Raw genomic sequence first — 19,077 nt, 5'->3', positions numbered from 1 at the left:
AGCATGTTTCCTGCCATTTGAGTGGCTTGGTCTGAAACTGACAGGTTTAAAATATCAAAAGCAATTAAACATAAGAACGGCCGTACTGGGTCAGACCAAAGGTCCATCTAGCCCAGTATCTGTCTACCGACAGTGACCAATGCCAGGTGCCCCAGAGGGAGTGAACCTAACAGGCAATGATCAAGTGATCTCTCTCCTGCCATCCATCTCCATCCTCTGATGAACAGAGGCTAGGGACACAATTCTTTAAAGTTATTGCTTAAAATCACTCTTAGGCCAATTTCCTTGGGCTTACAAAGGAGAGCATGTGAACAGCACCAGTTAGCTAAGATCTAACATGAGGTGTCATTGAGAAGCATAGAGTCAGCCAAAGAGCCTTCAGTTATTTAGTGGTTTGAGCACTGGCCTGCTAAACCCAGGGTTGTTAGTTCAATCCTTGAGGGGGCCATTTAGGGATCTGGGGCAAAAATCTGTCTGGGGATTGGCCCTGCTTTGAGCAGGGGGGTTGAACTAGATACCTCCTGAGGTCCCTTCCAACCCTGATATTCTGTTTCTAAGTGTGTAACAGGGGAAGGCTGGTCATCACCATCCTGGCCTGAGTGTGCAGAGCTCACCAGTTTGTTCATGGGTTCGGTAAACTCCAAGGTCCACACAGTGGCGGCCCTAGGTTTATAGACCCTGTTTCTGGATGTGTTAGAAGAGGCCAAACCCCTGATTTCTATTGGGCACAGGCCAGCGCCCATATATTCAGATTTCAGCTCCCTGAGTTTCTCTGCTGCTTCCATCGGTATCCAGTAGATGGCATCGGTGTAAGACAAACTTCTTTTTCCTCATAAGGTTTAATACAGGGGTCGGCAACCTTTCAGAAGTGCTGTGCCAAGTCTTTATTTATTCATTCTCATTTAAGGTTTAATACATTTTAACGTTTTTAGAAGGTCTCTTTCTGTAAGCCTATAATCTCTAACTAAACTATTGTTGTATGTAAAGTAAATAAGGTTTTTAAAATGTTTACGAAGATGCATTTAAAATTAAATTAAAATGCAGAGCCCCCTGGACCGGTGGCCAGGACCCGGGCAGCGTGAGTGCCACTGAAAATCAGCTCCCGTGCCGCCTTCGGCACGCGTACCCTGGTTTAATATTTGATTCATTTCACGGACAGTATGTCAGTATTAGCCCTGGCTGTTAATGGGAATCTCCCCGTTCTAAGCAATTTCTCTCAATATTCCAAAGTTATACTCCGACTAGGTGTTTAATCCTTGATGGCCCAGGAAAATCTTGGTGGATTTTGTTTAGCCTTTTAAAATGTTCGTATTTTTGTTCAGAAGATTCGGGTAAATGATCCCTTCTTGGAGATATTTGTCGGCCTTTACAACACACAGGCCCCTTGCCCCTGCTGGATTTGACCGCGCCGCCGATCTAAACCGTCACAGACTTATCATGCCCTGGCCAGTGACCCCATAGGAGAATTTCTTCCTTCTTCAAGTGTCTTTGATCAGGGCAGGGTGGGGTCACTCACAGGGTTGCCTGGTCCACTGAGAGTGCACAGGGGGCTGAGAGGCTAAATACATCACTGACTGGGCAGTGCTCGATTACTGTGGGAATGAGAGCCAGATAAAGACCACAGCCAGTCAGGCCAGGGCCCAGCCCAGGCATAAAGAGGAACTGGCTTCTCTTTTATCTTCGCTTTTCCCCTCTGATGCCAGCCCAGAAAGCAATGGGCCCACAGAGCCCAAGGCTCCTCGCCGCCCCTGGTTATTGGTGATATCACAGAACAGTGCATCCTGGGACAGCTGCAGTGTGAACCAGAGAGGCCCCAGGGGACTTCGGAGGGGAACAAAGGAATGATATTTAAAAAATGAGTTAAGGTTTAAAACGGTCCCCACGCGAACCTTGCACACAAACCTGCACTCTCCTCTTTCTTTGGTGTTTATCTGGACCCCATTAGAGTATTATCTGAGCACCTCACAGCTCTTCTGTGGGGGAGGACAATGCTGTTATGCCCATTGTATGGATGCAGAACACAAGCACAGAGAGGCTAAGTGGCTTGCCCAGAGGAAGTCAGCAGCAGAGCAGAGATTTGACTGAGAGCCTGAAGAGGCCTAGGCCAACACCGGCTTCTCCTTCCTTCTTGACTAATTTCACTCCTATTTTACAGATGGGGAAGCTGGGGCACAAAGCTCTGCCAGAGGCCACTGAGCACTAGCAGAGTCAAGGCTAAAAGCCAGGTTTGCTGAGCGCAGGCTGGCCCATGCAGCCTCCGTACTCAATGCTCACCTCTGCTTTGCACGTTGTATTTAACAAGCAGATTGTGCACCCTGCTTCCCTGGGTCTGCGGTGCCAAGTGTCTGCAGCAATTAACCACACGCGCCGAAAAAGCCGGCTCAGCAGCAAGACGGTCAGTCATTAATTCTGGTTCCCAGAAGCTCTTTAATGAGAAAACCTTGAGCAGCAAATCCAGACAAGACCGTCTGAAAGAGCTAGTTCAGCATTGTGCCGAACAAGCAGGCAGCAGGCCCCCCACTGCAAACACTCCCTGAGGCTGGATTTAAAAGCCCAGTCCCACAGCGTGTGCAGGCAGTGAAAGCTGACTAAAGAATTCATTAATGCTTACAAAGGCTGGGTCCAAGCAGCATAAAAATCTGACTTGCCCTCCAGTTTCACTTTGCTTTGCAGGTCACTGTGGGCCAGATTCACACAGGCCTTTAAAAGTCCGGTCACTCCCTACTTGCCCGGCTCTGCGTGGCTCCCAGGAAGCTGCCAGCATTTCCCTCTGGCTCCTAGGCGTAGCGGCAGCCATGCTGCTTGTGCGCAGACCACCAGTTCTGCAGCTCCCATTGGCCAGGAACCGTGGCAATGGGAGTTGCGGGAGTGGCACCCGCTGACAGGGGCAGCACGTGGAGCCACCTCGAGGTGCCTCTGCCTAGGAGCCGGCGAGAGATGCTGGCAGCTTCCTGGGAGCTGCCTGAGGCGAACACTGCCTGGAGCCTGCACCCTGAACCCCCCTCCCAAACGCCAATCCCCTTTCTTAGCTCAGAACACACACCCCAAACACCCTCCCAGAGCCCCCACCCCCTCCCACACCCCTGCCCCAGCTCTGAGCCCCTTCCCACAGCCACACTCCTTTCCTGAGCTCACACCCTGCCCTCCTTCCCATGCCCCAACCCCCTACCCCAACCCAGAGCCCCTTCCCACACTCTCAATCCCTCGGATTCAGCTGGAGCCTCCTCCTGCACCCAAACTTCTCATCCCCAGCCCCGCCCCAGAGCTCGAATCCCCAGCCGGAGTGCTCACCTCCTCCGGCACCCCAACCCCATACCCCAGCCAGGGCCCCCCTCCTCACATTGAGTCCCTCATTTCTGGCTCCATTATGTAGCCTGCACTCCCCAGCCCAGCGCCTCCCACACACCCCAACCCCGTGCCCCAGCCTGGAGCCCCCTCCCACACCCTTCGGCCCCAACCTCCAGCCCAGAAGCCCCTCCTCCACCACAAATCCCTCATCTCCAGCCCCGTCCCAGAGCCCACACACCCAACCAGAGCCCTCACCCCCTCTCACACCCCAACTCCCTGTCCCAGCCTGGTGAAAATGAGTGGGTGAGCGAGGGTGGGGGAGAGCGAGCGACAGAGGGAAGGGGGATGGAGTGAGTGTGGGCGGGGCCTCAGGAAAGGGGCAGGGCAAGGGTGTTTGATTTTATGCAAATAGAAATTTGGCAGCCCTACGCACGGGCAGAGCTAGGTGCCCAAGGAAGGGCTTTTCAGAGCAGACCAGGAGTGAAATGCAGAGGAAAGGGGTGGGTTTCAGGGCCCAGATTCACAGCTCCTATTGCTCTGGGCCTTCCACCCCGCAGGGACGGCTGGCACTAGGTGCCTCTCTCCAACTGGGACCCTCAGCCATGACCCCTCGCCTGGAGATGGGGACCTGAGCCAGCTCAGCCACTTCTCAGATAAAACCACAGTGAGAGCACGAGTCCCTGGTCCCCATTGCCTAGAGGTCAGGGCACTCAGCTGGGATGTGGAAGATGTGGGGTCAAATCCCTGTGCTGCCTGATTCAGAGGAGGACTTGAACCCAGATCTCCCCTGTCCCCGCGGAAGGCCCTGAGCACCAGGCTGTTTGGGGGGGTGTCTCTCAGTCACTCCCATCAGAGCTGTTCCACTTTCTATACATAACTCCATGGTCACTGGGCCAGAGAGAGACTCTGATCCTGGACACGCCCCACTGCCCTGTGCCCCAGAACAGCCGGGCGGAGGATCAGGGATTGCTACACATTTGGCCCAGTCTAGTGCAGTAGAGTCGCTGCTGCTTCTGTTTCCTGAGGGGGAGGGAAATTGAGGCTTTTGCAGATGGCGATGGAGCAGTCTTGTTGGTTAGCCAGCCCGCGTGGGAAACTCCAGGGTGTATTAACAGCCCCAGTGGAAGCTCCTCTCCTCTCAGGGCCGTGTCTGCTCCCTTGCGGCAAGGACGTGCACCGTGAGGATCCCGGCCAGCAGGGTTCCCAGCACCCCCAGCACAAGGATCCCCTTGGCGCGGCAGTAGGACAGCGCTGGGGCCTGGGGCGGGGTGGGACCTGAAGGAATAAATCAATGTTTAGGGGGTTCACACCATCTGGAAACCAAAATCCGCACCAGGTGCCAGGAGCTCCAACTCTGAAGACCCCAATGAGCTGGGATGCAAACACCCAGCTGTTCCCATTGGGCCAGAACCTCGGTGCCCCCCAGCCCCCCCAGTGCCAGACCTTCCTGCCCAGTGCCAGAGTGGGGTGTAGAAATTGCTTAAAAAGCCTGCGAGCCCACTGATGGTGCTCACTGTGCCCTAGAACTTAGCCCGAACAGCAGGAAGCGTACAAGCCAGGCCCGCACGGGCTGTTCCCTGCCATGTGTGCTCGAGGGGGAGGGATGGAGCGACCGTCACCTTCACAGGCCACCTTGGGGGAAGCGCTGGCTGAGCTGTTGCTGACGGGGTTTGTGGCCGTGCAGGTGATGGGTGAGTCCTCGTCCCCCAGTCTGTGCTGGACCAGCAGGGATTCCTCGGTGGAGAGAACGGCGCCTCCTGCTGGGCGTGTCCAGGTGTACGTGAGGTGCCTGGCCCTCTCCCCGGCGCTGCAGGTAAAGGTCACGTTGCAGGTGCCGTTCCCAGCCATCACAGGGTGGACCCTGATCTCCGGCTCCGACAGTCGCTCTGGGGCCCGGATGGGGGCGGGAAATAGAAAATAACATTGTACAGAGGCTGCCATGGTGAGAACCCACTGCACTCCATAGGCACCTACTTCCCCTCTGCCCACTAGGTGCTCAACCCTGCCCCCCGCTCAGCCCTGCCCCTGCCCTGCCCTCTAGGGCCAGCTCCAGCTTTTCTGCAGCCCCAAGGGGCAAAAAAAAAGAAAGAAAAAAAAAAGACGACTAGCGGTGCTTCTTCGGCGGCAATTCAGCAGCAGCTCAAATAGGAAGAGAGGGACCAAGGGACCTGCCACCGAATTGCTGCCGAAGACCCAGACATGCCACCCCGATACCGGACGTGCCACCCCTTTGAACTGGCCACCCCAAGCACCTGCTTCCTACGCTGGTGCCTGGAGCCGGCCCTGTCGCTCTCACTCCACCCCCATTCCACTCCTTCCCCAAAGTCCCCATCCCACCCTGCCTTTTCCCACCTCAGCCCTGCCCCCTTCTCCCTCATTCCACCCCCTTCCCCCAAGTCCCCACCCCTGCCCTACCTCTTCTCCACCTCCTCCTCTGAGCACGCTATGTCCCTCCTGGAGAGTCCTAAGCACCGCCAAACAGCTGTTAGGCGGCGGGGGGCAGGAAGTGCTGGGAGGGAGGGGGGAAGAGGAGGAAGTGGGAGCTTCGCTGCTGAGGGGGGGGGCGCAGAGCCAGTGCCTATGCTGCAGGCTCCCCCCGCTGATGGCCTGAGACGACGGGATTGCTACATGTTTGGCCGGGTCTAGTGCAATAGAGTCACTGCTGCTCTTGCTTCCTGAGGGAAAGGGAAACTGAGGCTTTTGCAGTTGGCGATGGAGCATTCTCGTTTGTTAGCCAGCCCATGTGGGAAACTCCAGCGGGGGGGAGTGGGATTAACAGCCACAGTGGAAGCTCCCTTGCCACGAGACTTGGGCTATCAACTGTCCATCCCAATACACATCTAACCTATCTATCCATCCATCCCCACACACACCCACCCACTCATCCATCCATCCCCCAACACACCCATCCATCCATCCTTCTCTTTTGTTTGGTTAGAGAATTCCAAGTACCGTAATACCTTGGTGCCAGTGGGAAGCCCCGGCCCACACTGAGCCCCCCGCTCCTGACACCGAATGGTCTGGTTGCATCATTAAAAGCTTCCTGTGAAGCTGGCAACTCATTTGAAGTCTACATTATCGCCTCCCCCTTCCTGCACCTGCCCCCCCCCCACATGCACACACGCAGACACTCACTGTAGATGGACAGCGGATAACCACAGCTGTATTTACTGTGTCCGATTAGATTTTTCTCTGCTTCGTATTTTCCCTCATCTGTCATCGTCAGGTTGCTGATCTCCAGAGAATAGGTCCGGCCATAGAGTCTCACTCGCCCTCTGTATCGCTCATCCTCCACAACGAGACGGGGCAGGCCTCCGGGCCCTCCCGGCGTGACGACAGCAAGAGGCACCGTTGTGCCTGAGGCTGCGTCCTGGCGAGGGCTGGGTGCAGACCAGGTGATGCTCTTGAACATCATCCCGGAATCAAGCGGAAGGATGACTGATTCTCCCAGAATCCCATTCACTCGTTTGGGAGAACAAAATAAGGTAGCAGGACTTGTGTCTGACAACACAGAATAAAAGGGTCCAGGAAACAGACCGAGCCCAGCCACCCCTGCCCCTGCACTGCAACTCCCTCCAGTCACGGAGTGTGAATTACAAAAGCCCTTTGCTAGCACCAAACTGGCTTGAGCCCCTGGGCCTCTTATGCCCATCCGTGAATTCTCGGGCCTGTCTTAGACAGGAGGTCAGACTAGATGATCCCAAGGGTCTCTTCTGGCCTTGGAATCCCTGACTCAAGCCACATGGCATGCTGTAGGTAGGAGAGAAATACAGTCCGGTCCCTTTAAAATTTCTCCTCTCCTAGGGGTGGGTGGGGAAATTTCCTTTCACACTGGAACTCACTGTGACCCAATGGCATTCATCATGCAGGACTGGAGGAATTTTTAAAGGGTCGGTGATAAATTAGCTCCAAGTGGGGAAACTGAGGCACAGGGTGGTGCAGTAACCTGCACAGGGTCACTGGCAGAGTCGGGAACAGGAGGGGAGGGTTCTGGGGCCATGAAGGCAGACTGCAGATTTCATCCCCTGACCATCTGTTCCTTGCTGTCCCTGCTGCCTCTGCTGGGGTGGGGGTGGGGGGGTTGTAAAGGAAGAGAACCCAGCTCTCCTGTTGGCCAGTTCTGGGCTCTCACTGCTGGGCCCTTCTGCCACTCCCTAGGGGTTGTTATCTTGTTTAACAATGTGGCTGTGACCCCCCAAACCTCAGTTCTTTTCATGGAGGCAGCAGCCCCAGTGAGTACCCCAGGGTGGCTGAGGGTCACTGCCTGGCAAACCACCCTCCTGGGAACAAACATCCCACAGGGCGAAGGAGAGAACCTCCAGCGGGGACGGCACGGCGAGGAGTGGCGAAGAGGCCAGCCAGGAATGGAGGCCAAGAGTTGGCACCACGTCTCTCCGACATTCCCTCTGCCTGGGCAACACGTGGGTCAGGGATGCAGGATCAGGCCCTCACGTTGGCTGGGCTCAGACTGCACTGGATCCCTGGGGGCAGAGAGACCCCCCAGCCCGCCCCAGCTCCTGGGCCTGGCCCTTCTGCTGCTCTCATCCCCTCCGAAGATTCACTCTTTCATTTCCAGCCCCCCACTGGGGTGGATACAGCCCCTCGTAACTTACCCCTGGGCTGGGAAAGCAGCAGGAGGAAAAGGAGGAAGGCCTGGGGAGCTCCTGCCATCCTGGCGGGCTGCAGAACAAGGAGCAGTCAGTGCCCGTGGAGCGATTGGTCAGAGACTGGGACGGTCGGGGCTGCCGGGTCTGTGTGCCAGGGAGATTCTGGGGTCACCCCACTGAACAGCAAGGGCTCTGCGAGGCTAAACCCAGCGTCAGCAGCTTTGAAGTTTCCTTTTCACCAGCCGATCTACCCTGCGGCAGGCACAGGATGAGATAACCCCCCCATCCCCATCTCCCCTGCCCTTCCCCCACCCAGAGCCTTCTCCCTCCCGGTCGCTCGCACACAGGCTCAGCCCAACTCTGACACCCCCAAGCCATGGGGCACCCTTGGAGACAGTGACAGGGAAGCAGGATGCCTCTGGGGAGATGCAGTCTAAGTCATCCTTTCCTAACCCCTTCCCAGGTACACCTTGCTGGGATGATCCAGGGCCTCCTGCGGGGGGGCAAGTGGGGCAATTTGCCCTAAGCCTCAAGCCCTGCAGGGGCCCCCATGAGAGTTTTTCAGGGCCCCTGGAGCAGGGTCCTTCACTCGCTCCGGGGGCCCTGGAAAACTCTTGCGGGGCCTAGGCCCCTGGAGCGTCTTCCGCTCCGGGTCTTTGGTGGCAATTCGGTGGCAGGGGGGTCCTTTTGCCTCGGGACCTGCGGCCGAAGTGCCAGGTCCTGGAGCGGAAGGACTCCCCGCCACCGAATTATCGCCAAAGTGGGGGCCTCCCGCTGCCGAAGACCCCAGGCCCCCTGAATTCTCTGGGCAGCCCTGGGATGATCGATCATGTGCATTGCAGCAGTGCCCGGGAGCCCAAATCACTGAGCAGGGCCTCGCTGTGCTGGGGGCTGTCCAAATTCCTCTCCCTGGCTGGTGTTTACACTCCAGATCGGCAGGCAGTTCTTGTGCTTCCTCTTGAATGACAGCCTGATGCTGCTGGGGGTTGGGGAGTGAGACCTGGGGACCCCTCACACCAGGAGACCAACCTACATGTGTGAGAGCAACTCCCAACCTCACCCAGTGATGTGGATGGCACAGGGCAGGGGTCATGCTGCCAGCCAGGGACCTGATCCCACCCAGGGAAGGGGTTTAGCTGCCCCCCACTCTCTCCACAGGGCAGATCCAGATTCTGCAGGAGCTGCATTTCCACCTATCCTGTTTAAGGCTGTGAGGTGGGTTGAGTTCTTTCCCGCCTGGAACCGGCGCTTCCGTAATTGCATTGGCTACTCTGCAGGGTTTGCCTGGCTCTCTCTGCTACAGTTCTCCACCCTTCCCACTACTCTTCACAGAGCAAGCTCGTTAGTCAATATCACCTGGGTGGAAGGTGGAGTCCAGGATTAAGGGACAGTCCCAGGCTGGGGCCTGCTCTACACCCCTTTTCTGTCCTGGTTTAAAGATGTCAGCTAGAGGGGTGATTTTTTCAAACAGATCTCGTTACACCGGTACAACCCCTAGCGTGGACACAGTTAGACTGGGATGAAGGGGCTTTATTCCCACATGGCTCATTCCCCTTCCCATATGGGAATAGCTATAGCAGGATAACCACTGTCATACCCATATGCCTCCACTCTAGGGGATTTGCACAGCTTGGCCTTCCCCGGGAGAGTGACAGCGGCCAGGTCTGGCTCACAGCTGCGCTCATGTGGGGCAGCTAGGCTCTGGCACTGATAAGTCATCTCAGCCCAGGAACTGACACAGCAAGATACAGGAAAGGAGATAAGTTACTCTAGATAGACAGCACCTGATGCTGTATCCCCTCTGCAGCCTGGGGTGTAGCAGTGGCAAAAGGAATTGATCCCCTGCAGATTCTCCAGCAATTGACACACACCGGCCAGGGTCCTCACCGGCTGGGGCCTTTCCAATTGCTCCATCCACACTCAGTTTGGTGGGTGGCTCCGGCTTTTAATTCTGATCTTGGCGTTCTCCCCAGCGCTGCAGTTTCATGTGGTGTTTGGGTCACAGCGTGACTAGATAATCTCTGGCTCTGACAGCTGCTCAGAGTGTGGGGGATGCAACACACAGATACAGAGACATGGATGTAAAAGGAAATGTCCACAGATTCTCACATCCTGAGACTGTCTGGGTGTCTGAGATGGGATACTAATCTAGACACAAAACTTTGTTCAGGAGGACTCACAGCTCACCCGCTGTGAAACCCTGTAGTTAGTGAAAACCCCCAAGGAGCCATTATAGAGACAGAGACAATTTAGAGTTCTGGTGAAACTTACAAAAAACTCCAAAGCTTGAAAGTCTGGAAATTCCCAGTTAAGCCCCAAATGCCCTTAACTCTGCCCTTCTCACCCTTCCATCTTCCCTTCCTTGTAGGTAGAGTATCAGAAATGTGCTCCAGAGCCCATATAGTTGTTCACACAGCTATGAGTTGTTCTGCCCCCACACTGACCCCTGCTGTTTCCATAGAATCATGTGATGACTTGGTCTGGGCCTGGTAAGTTTGTACAAGGAGATTTTCATAGATTCAGATTGTAAGGCCAGAAGGGACCGTTAGATCATCTAATGTGACCTCCTGTATAACACAGGCCATGAAAGTGATGTGCCAACTCCGGATCTAATGGTCCTTGGAGAATTAGCTGGCACATGGGACTATGAGGCCTGCCAAATGCAGAGAATTGTGAAAGACATCAGCCCAATTAAGGAAAACTGAGCTAAACCCAAATTTTCTTAGGGCTGGTCTACACTGCAGAGGTTTTGCTGCTATAGCTGTACAGGTAAAGTCTCCTAGTGGACACGTACCATCTACCTGCTAAAGGAGTTCATTTGGCAGTACAGTTAAATGACATAAGCTGTATCAGCACGGGCATAAGCTGTGTCTACACTGGCAGAGCATTTCAGTGTGATTTTTTTCATTTTCCAAACCACCCTAGTTATGTCGGCAAAATTTTGTAGCCTAGACCTGGCCTTAACACTGCCATAGGAAATAGAGCCACACCACCCTATCAAAAGCCTTTTCAGCATCTGAGTCTGTTGATAGGCGACCTGAGAGCTCATTAGTCTAACAGGATGGCTTGCTGGAGTAAAAGTATGTATGTGTGTTAGGATGACCAGATAGCAAGTGTGAAAAATCAGGACAGGGGATGGGGGGGTAATAGGAGCCTATATAAGAAAAAGACCCCAAAATTGGGACTGTCCCTATAAAATCGGGACATCTGGTCATCCTAACGTGTGCCACTATCTTCAGGATCAGGGCCATAGAATGGTTTTAGACCAGTGTAACTCTATAGGCTTCCACAGAATCACTCCTGATTTACACCAGTGTGTGAGAGAGGAGACTTAAATAGACCCTGTCATAAATATACAGCTAAGGGTAGCATAAAATCCCTCCTTACCTGTAAAGGGTTAAAAAGCTCAAATAACCGGTTGGCACCTGACCAGAAGAACCAATGGGAAAAGAAGATACTTTCAAATTGAGGGGTGTGGGGGTTGTTTTGTGCTGTCTGTGTGTTCTCCCCAAAGACAGAGGAAAAGACCAAGCAAGTAATCCAGCTCCCACTAAAATAATACATCTAATATTACAAAAATAGTAAGTAATAGCAAGGAAATGCGTTAGAGTATCTTTTGTTTTAGCCTGTGAATTTTCCCTGTGCTAAGAGGGAGGTTTATCCCTGTTTTTGTAACTTTCAAGTTTTGGTGGAGGGGAACTCCTCTGTGTTTTGAATCTTTTTGTTACCCTGTAAAGTTATCTTCCATCCTGATTTTACAGAGGTGATTCTTTTATCTTTTTTTTTTAAAATACATTCTTCTTTTAAGAACCTGATTAATTTTTCATTGTTCTTAAGATCCAAGGGTTTGGGTCTGTGTTCACCTGTACCAATTGATGAGGATATTATTCTCAAGCCTTCGCCAGGAAAGAGGGTGTAGGGTTTGGAGGAATATGGTCCTTTCCCTAATTCTTTGTTTAAATTACTTGGTGGTGGCAGCGTACTGTTCAAGGACAAGGTAAAATTTGTGCTTTGGGAAAGTTTTCACCCTAAGCTGGTAAAAATAAGCTTAGGGGTTCTTTCATGTGGGTCCCCACATGTGTACCCCGGAGTTTAGAGTGGGAAAGGAATCCTGACAGACCCCTGTAAGGTGTGTGAGTCATTTACATTTTTCCCTCCAATGTGCCTTACTTTGCATGTGTTGATGCTGAATTTCCTTTGCCCTTATGTTGCCTGTTCAGACCTGCTGGACCGTGTGCTGCAGGCCCTGCACTGCTAGTGGGGATTCTACAACTGCAGTGTCAGGGTGGGGCTGTGCTTTGGAGCTGGAAGATCTGGGCTCTAGCCCTGCCATCTGTGAGTGGGGAAAGCCAGGAAGGCCTGGATGGTTCCAGCTTTGTTGCTGTGCTATTATCCCACAGCGGATTTACCAGGACAGAGCCCATGAATCCCACCACACAGAACCCGGGCAGTTTCCAGAGAACTCAGCACCTGGAGAGATGGGGATGTGCAGGAGAGAAGCTGTTTCCAGCATGCTGGCTAGAGAGGGTTTAAAGAGAACAGGAGGAAAGGGGAGGGCTGTTCCCTGGAGGAACAGCTCCGCTTCCTGAGACACAGCAGAGAGATGGGGTGTTTAAGACACAGGGCCTGATGCTGACTGCAATGAGGGTACAAAAACCCAGGACATCTGGGACGATGCTGAGCCCACAAAACTGACCAGCTGGCCATGTGCACTGAGCACCTGGACAGATACCTCAGAAAAGAGATGACCCTGGGAGAGCCCAGACAGGTGGCCTCCCTATCGCAGGCGCTGGTGTCAATCCAGAGCCACCCTTTGGGTTCAGTGGAGTGACTCCAGATTGAAACCAGTGTTTCTGTGAGCAGCAGCTCAGCTATTGTCCTTCACACATGATGTTCAATCCTCCTGACCATAGTACTCCCAACTCTGGACTGTCCCCAAACTCCGCTGACCTCTCTCAATCTGTTGGATTAAAGTAATAATTAATACATTTATGTTCTGGGAAAATGGGAGAATGAATGGCCCAGGACAAACCCCCAATTTTGGCCTGACCATCAGAAAGAAATACACCCCTCAGCCTGCTGAGTTTGTGCTAACTGAAATACACCTGTCAGTGGACAAGGTCTGTGTTAATTGTAGAACCACACCCCGAGACAAAGTCTGTTCTAAAGTGACAAGATTACTGTAACAGGGCAGGACTCACCCCTGCAGCGCCTCCTGCTTGGTCCTAGGAATTAGCTGTTTCCAGCTCTGGAGCACCCTCTGCAGGCCAATGTCCCACTTGCCCCTGTGTCCCTCCCGGACCTGGCGCCCTTTTCCCTGGGGTGCTGCCTCTCCAGGCAATACCCCACAGATCTAGGTCTCCCCTCCCCGGGGAACCCCCACCCTCTATCCCCACCTTGCCTCAGCCTATGGGCTACTGCCAGTCACCATCCAGCTCCCTTTCACTGGGGCCGACTGCCATCTGTATAAGCTAGTCATCATAGGCAAAGGAGGTTTGTACCTGCTGCCTTTCCCTGCAACCCAGTAGCTCCAGGGGCCTTGTACAAGGCCCTGCAGCCTGGGGAGTTGCTGGCCTGGAGCTCCCCAGCTCCTCTGGCCTTTCCCCAGCCCCACTTCACTCGAGTACCCTCTAGATCCATCTTGCTCCTCAGCTAGAGGGAGCCTGCCTGCTCCTGGCCCACTGCCCTCTTATAAGGCCCTTCCCAATCAGCCCAGCTTTCAGAGCTGCAGCCCTCCCCAGGGCTGCTTGTACCTTTCCAGGGCCGGAGCAGGGTGAACACCCTGCTACAATTACCATTAAAGTAAAGACAGCTGTTCTTACAACTGTTTTCCCTGAGCTCAGGGAAAAGATCGGTTAACCCCTGACTCTTGTTTGTTTTCTTTTCCTATGGAACGAGTGGTATGAACAGGTTGATTGGAGCCCGTCATGCCCCTGTGATTTGAGAAGGGTTATGTTAAAGAAGGAATAGATAAAAAAATAAACATGTGAGGGGGAAAATGCTAAGTGAAATAGAGTGTGATTGTGGCTGTATGTTTGGAAGGGTAATCAAAGGTTGAGGTGCCAGCCTTAGAATCGTAATAAATGACACCACATCTGGAGGAAGAAACACAACTACCCTCCGACGGGACCATTTGGCTGAAGAAAGCGCTGGGCGATAATCCAGAGGACATACCAGAATCCCCCAAGGACTTACTCTGCTCCCCCAAGGACAGGGGGAGCAGAGAACGAAAGAGCAAGATACCAAAAAACCGCCATTGCTGTGCCATCTGCGTGATTTGACTATCACTTCAAACTTGAGACCGGCATGACGAGGCCAACCCCAGAGACTTGTATGAGGATGGATCCCTAGAAAGACAGGCCCTGAAGACTGAGGACTTTGGGTCTGGTTCTGCAACCAACTTCCAGGAGCATCGGATGCGCATCTGACAAAGCCCGGCTCCACCCTCGTGTCCAGGCTGCCCGGCCAGTGACTTGGCACGAGCAGCTCCTAGGCTGGTAATTATAATAACAACCTTGCAGAACTTGAATGTGTGTGTGAATGGAATGTTATAGCTATAGCTGATTGCTTGCTCAGATTCTTCCTGTATTCACAATAAACACAGCGTATTGCCTTATCCCCTGAACAAGATCCTGCTGGTTTTTATTTTCTAAGTATAACAAATCCTGCCTGCAGCAGCTGCTGCTATCCCAGTCCAGGGCTTTCATTCAGATCTCCTATTGGAACCTGTTAGCACCCCACACCCACAACGCCCAAGTGTAAGGGACGACCCAAGGTGTGGGGGAAGGGAGCCTTCCAGCCCTGTACAGCTCTGGAGGTGGACGAGTTGACCGTCTTTCCAGAACTGCACAGCAGACGGTGCAAAGAGGCAAAAAGCAACTAGCCTGTGTCAGTACAACACCTCAGAAGAGGTGACTGCATGGCTGATGATCAGATTACCCAGCACTGTTCTTTTTCCTTTTTGTGGTTAAGTTTTGAGCAGAGTTTGCTTTTCAATACAAACATCATGATACCAAACGGAAACAAACCCCATGAACGTTAGAAACATGGTGACAAAGTTTCTCCTCTACCTTGGTGGGTCCTACGCTTATTGGCAGATTTGCTCACCTCAGTGATCTTCCCCTCTGGTGGAACCCACAGTCTGGGTCAACTCCTCCTGTATCTGATCAGGAGTTGGGAGGTTTGGGGGGAACCCGGGACCACCCTCTACTCCAGGTTCCAGCCCAGGGCCCTGTGGATTGCAGCTGTCTATAGTGCCTCCTGTAACAGCTGCATGACAGCTACAACTCTCTGGGCTACTTCCCCATGGCCTCCTCCAAACATCATCTTTATCCTCACCACAGGACCTTCCTCCTGGTGTCTGATATTGCTTGTACTCCTCAGTCCTCCAGCACCACAGCCTCTCACTCTCAGCTCCTTGCATCTCTTGCTCCCAGCTCCTCACATGCCCACCACAAACTGAAGTGAGCTCCTTTTTAAACCCAGGTGCCCTGATCAGCCTGCCTTGATTGGCTGCAGGTGTTCTAATCAGCCTGTCTGCCTTAATTGGTTCTAGCAGGTTCCTGATTACTCTAGTGCAGCCCCTGCTCTGGTCACTCAGGGAACAGAAAACTACTCATCCAATAACCAGTATATTTGCCCTCTACCAGACTCCTGTACCCCACTGGGCTGAGTCTGTCACAACGTGTAACGCTCACCTGTAACACTGCATAGCGTTAACATACACATGCAAAAACCATTCTAACCTCATTAATATCAAACGATACAATGAAATAGATCCACACTTTACAGCTAACCGGGGAGGGGACAACCCAGACAAGGCCACATCTAGCTTTTCTAAAGCTCTTTTCATGTGCAGATCTCAAAGCGCTTTCCTTACATAGGAGGCTGTTCCCCATTTTACAGATGGGGAAACTGAGCCCTAGGGCAGGGAGGTGACTTGTCCAATGTCACACTGCAGGCCAGTGGCAAACCCAGGTTTTCTGAGTCCACTTGCTCAATCCATTAGGCAACACTGCCTTTCTCTGGGTTTCCAGCTAGAGCAGGCCTGCTCCATGTTCACCCCTGGTTAAGCAGTGGGTGTGCTGTGGCAGCTGCTTGTCACACTTATTTTGCTGTTACCCCCATTTTGTCTCTTGTCTTAGCCCTAGATCAATGAGTCTCCAGTTTCTCCATTTGGGGATCCCACCTGGGAGCTCTCTCCCACTTGGCATTACAGGAAGGGCAAGTAGGTCATGACCCCCTGGCACCGGTTTGTGAGCCCCCTGGAGGGTTCAAACCCCTGACTTCGATTGTAAGTGCTTTGGGGCAGGGACTGTGTGTGTGTCCAGCACCCGGCACAAGGGGTCGTGGTCAGGATCTCGAGGTCTTACCACAATTCCAGACCTGCTGAGAGCCATGCAGCCCACGCAGCACTCCTGCATTGTGCTGCTCTGAGGTGTGTCATTGCAGATTGGGCAGGAGGGCAACTTTAACCAGGGGCTACTTAGGCACTTGAAAACTCCAGTTTTTTGACAGGAGCCCTGTATTTAATTCCTTTAGAAAAGAAAGAAAATGGAATCAATATTAGATCCACTCAGCTCTAATAACAAGTTCTGACGTCTTGTGACAAGTTACTTAAGGGACCCTGGTAAGGTTTAAAATTGTAATGTATATTCTGACTTTATTACTAACTCTGTGGAGAGAGGCCCTGTCAGGACGCCTGGGTTCTATCCTAGCTCTGGGAGGAGAGCGGGGTCTAGTGGGTGATAGCAAGGAGCAACTATATCTGGGTTCTATATAATAACATAAGAACGGACACACTGGGTCAGACCAAAGGTCCATCCAGCCCAGTATCCTGTCTTCCAACAGTGGCCAAGGCCAGGTGCCCCAGAGGGAACGAACAGAACAGGTAATCATCATGTGATCCATCCCCTGTTGCTCATTCCCAGCTTCTGGCAAACAGAGGCAAGGGACATGCAGAATTCTATAACATGTTGGCGGGTGATTTTCAAGCTCCACTCACTCCTTGTAACACTGAGACCGACACACAAAACTAAGGACCCCTCCAACCCCTAATGCGGTACATAATTTCTGGACGGCCCTTTACCCAGGCTAACAGCCTGGCTCTTTGTCGATGGATAGTGAGTTGACCACGTGCAACGGTTTCTGAGCCTGCCGCAACCTCTGGGCTAATGTGCCTGGCCATTTAGCCAGCACTTAATTTGTACTGAAAGAGGTGCCGAGGCTCAAGCAATGACATAACTGATGTGGCAAGCCCAGAGGTGCCAGGGCTATGAACTGCCAAGCCCAGAGGTGCCAGGGCTATGAACTGCCAAGCCCAGAGGTGCCTGGGCTTGGCCCAGGCACAGATTTAAGCCCTGCCTTTAGCTACAGACAGCCAGGCTGGGTCCCTGCAGATGGCCCGAGCAGCGGTGTCATTACACTTGGCTGCACTGGCTCTAACCACTGGTTGGTGCGCTGGTCTCAGTCCCTGGTCACCTCCCATTGCAGCCCTAGGCACAAACAGCTGTATCCCCCGGAGGAGAACAGCAGGTTTTCTTCTGGCTGCTCTGGGAACTGACATAAGAGCAGCTTGGGCTGCAGAGTCTGAGTGGGGCTGTAGCGTCTGGGCTGAAGGCTGATGAGCCATTCAGGGGAGGAGGGACTAATGCGAGACCCCTGGAATAATGATTGGAGGGGGGTTTATGCTGCCAAATGTTGGAGGGGACTTTGGATGCTGAGTTGACAGGAGTTTAGCGCTGTGTATGGGGGGTTTGTAGTTGATTAGTGGGAGCTGTCCCTTAACAGCAGCGGCTGGCGGGCTGAGAGTGGGTTTGAGACTGTGTGCAGTGCAGGACAGTGGGTGTTTCCCTGGGGGCAGAGTGGTGGGGCCTGGCTTGGGTGAGAACCTCCCACTGGCCTGGCCGTGCTCATGTGGACCGGCTGCCTGGGGCATTGCTCAGGCACGGCAGGGCTGGCACTGCAGGTCCCTGGTTTGAATCGAGCCCAGCACGGTGGGGACCGATCGCTGCCCCTGAGTGAGATGACTGTGGTGGCTCTCTGCTCCAGCCCCCATGTCACTAACTCCAGGGGCCGACAGCACGGAGGCTGAGAACAGCCTGGGCTACGGGGACTGAGCCTCCCCAGCACCCCTAGAACAAGGTCCCCCCAGATCAGGGCGGGGGGAGCTGACCTAATAGATACACTGAGAGCTCCATCCCCAACGCTGTCTTCCCCCGCCACAAAACCTGCCCACACAGCTTAAGCCAGAGTGATATGCAAATTAGCCTGTGGAATAATTTGCATTCAGACGTCACCCCTTGAGCAGCACAAAGCTCAGCGGGAGGCGATGCCCTTCAGCGAACATAGAGACCCACCTGCCCACTCGGGCGCCATGGGGTTAATAACTGTAATTAGCATTGTTAGCTAATTAGGTGCAGCTGATGTCCTGCCATGATCAGAAAGGAGGATGTGCCACCAAGCCAGGCCCATCCCCCACACCCAGGGAGATGATGGTGCAAAGGGAGCCAGCAGCTCTGAACAGGGTGACCAGACAGCAAGTGTGAAAAATCGGGATGGGGGTGGGGGGTAATAGGAGCCTATATAAGAAAAAGACCCAAAAATCAGGACTGTCCCTATAAAATCAGGACATCTGGTCACCCTAGCTCTGAACCAGGAACCAGCTCTGGGAACCAGGCTTTGCATATTAAATACTTTGGCCCAGACTCTCAAAGGTATTTAGGTGCCTACCTCATGGGAGTCAGGTGCCTAAATACCTTTGAGGATCTGGTCTGTGGCCCCAAACCAGGGGTAGGCTGGCAAGATGCAGCTGTTTACTCCAGGCTGCCGGCTGGCCCACAGTCTGCAGGTCACGCCGTGCCTGCTCTGGGAACTGATGTAAGAGCCAGGGAGCAGGGCTCAGCAGCGGAGTGGCTGGATCCCTCCCATGCATCCTCCATCCGGGACCCTGCCCCGGCGGGAGAGGATCCTTTTCAGCACCCCCCAGGGCACCAGTGCAGCCTCAGCACCACAGAGGCCAGCATGCGAGAGGCAAAGATGGAGTCCGGTGCTGTCCATGCGCTGGGAACAGTTCTGAACCTCCCTCCATGGCCCTCAGCTTCTAAGAGCTGCCGGGTGGGGTGACAGAACCCTCTGCCCATCAACCCTTGGGGAAGCCTGGGGGAAATGCCCCAATTTGCTT

At 53.6% G+C, this 19,077-nt stretch overlaps 1 protein-coding gene across 1 annotated transcript; it reads right to left on the bottom strand.

Annotated features, from left to right (window-relative positions):
* Positions 1 to 3,127: 3,127 nt before the first annotated feature.
* LOC127038168 (SLAM family member 9-like) lies at positions 3,128 to 8,121 on the bottom strand. Its single transcript, XM_050930641.1, has 4 exons — positions 7,902 to 8,121; positions 6,424 to 6,789; positions 4,908 to 5,174; positions 3,128 to 4,563 (listed from the first exon to the last, which is right to left on the bottom strand). The coding sequence occupies exons 1-4, from the start codon at positions 7,957 to 7,959 to the stop codon at positions 4,427 to 4,429; spliced, it is 828 nt and encodes a 275-aa protein (XP_050786598.1). The 5' UTR covers positions 7,960 to 8,121; the 3' UTR covers positions 3,128 to 4,426.
* Between the last annotated feature and the right edge of the window lie 10,956 nt (positions 8,122 to 19,077).

The sequence above is a fragment of the Gopherus flavomarginatus genome, chromosome 20 (genome assembly GCF_025201925.1).
Source record: "Gopherus flavomarginatus isolate rGopFla2 chromosome 20, rGopFla2.mat.asm, whole genome shotgun sequence".
Taxonomy (NCBI): domain Eukaryota; kingdom Metazoa; phylum Chordata; order Testudines; family Testudinidae; genus Gopherus; species Gopherus flavomarginatus.
Note: the sequence above shows the minus strand (reverse complement) of the source record. Positions and strands in the feature narration are given on the sequence as shown.

What these genes read in the sequence shown, in the direction of transcription:
- LOC127038168 (XM_050930641.1), bottom strand. Translation starts at nt 7,959, where the DNA reads ATGGCAGGAGCTCCCCAGGCCTTCCTCCTTTTCCTCCTGCTGCTTTCC. An exon ending in TTATCCGCTGTCCATCTACA is followed by an intron (nt 5,175 to 6,423) that starts GTGAGTGTCTGC and finishes TCCGGGCCCCAG; the next exon opens with AGCGACTGTCGGAGCCGGAG. An exon ending in CCCCAAGGTGGCCTGTGAAG is followed by an intron (nt 4,564 to 4,907) that starts GTGACGGTCGCT and finishes TTATTCCTTCAG; the next exon opens with GTCCCACCCCGCCCCAGGCC.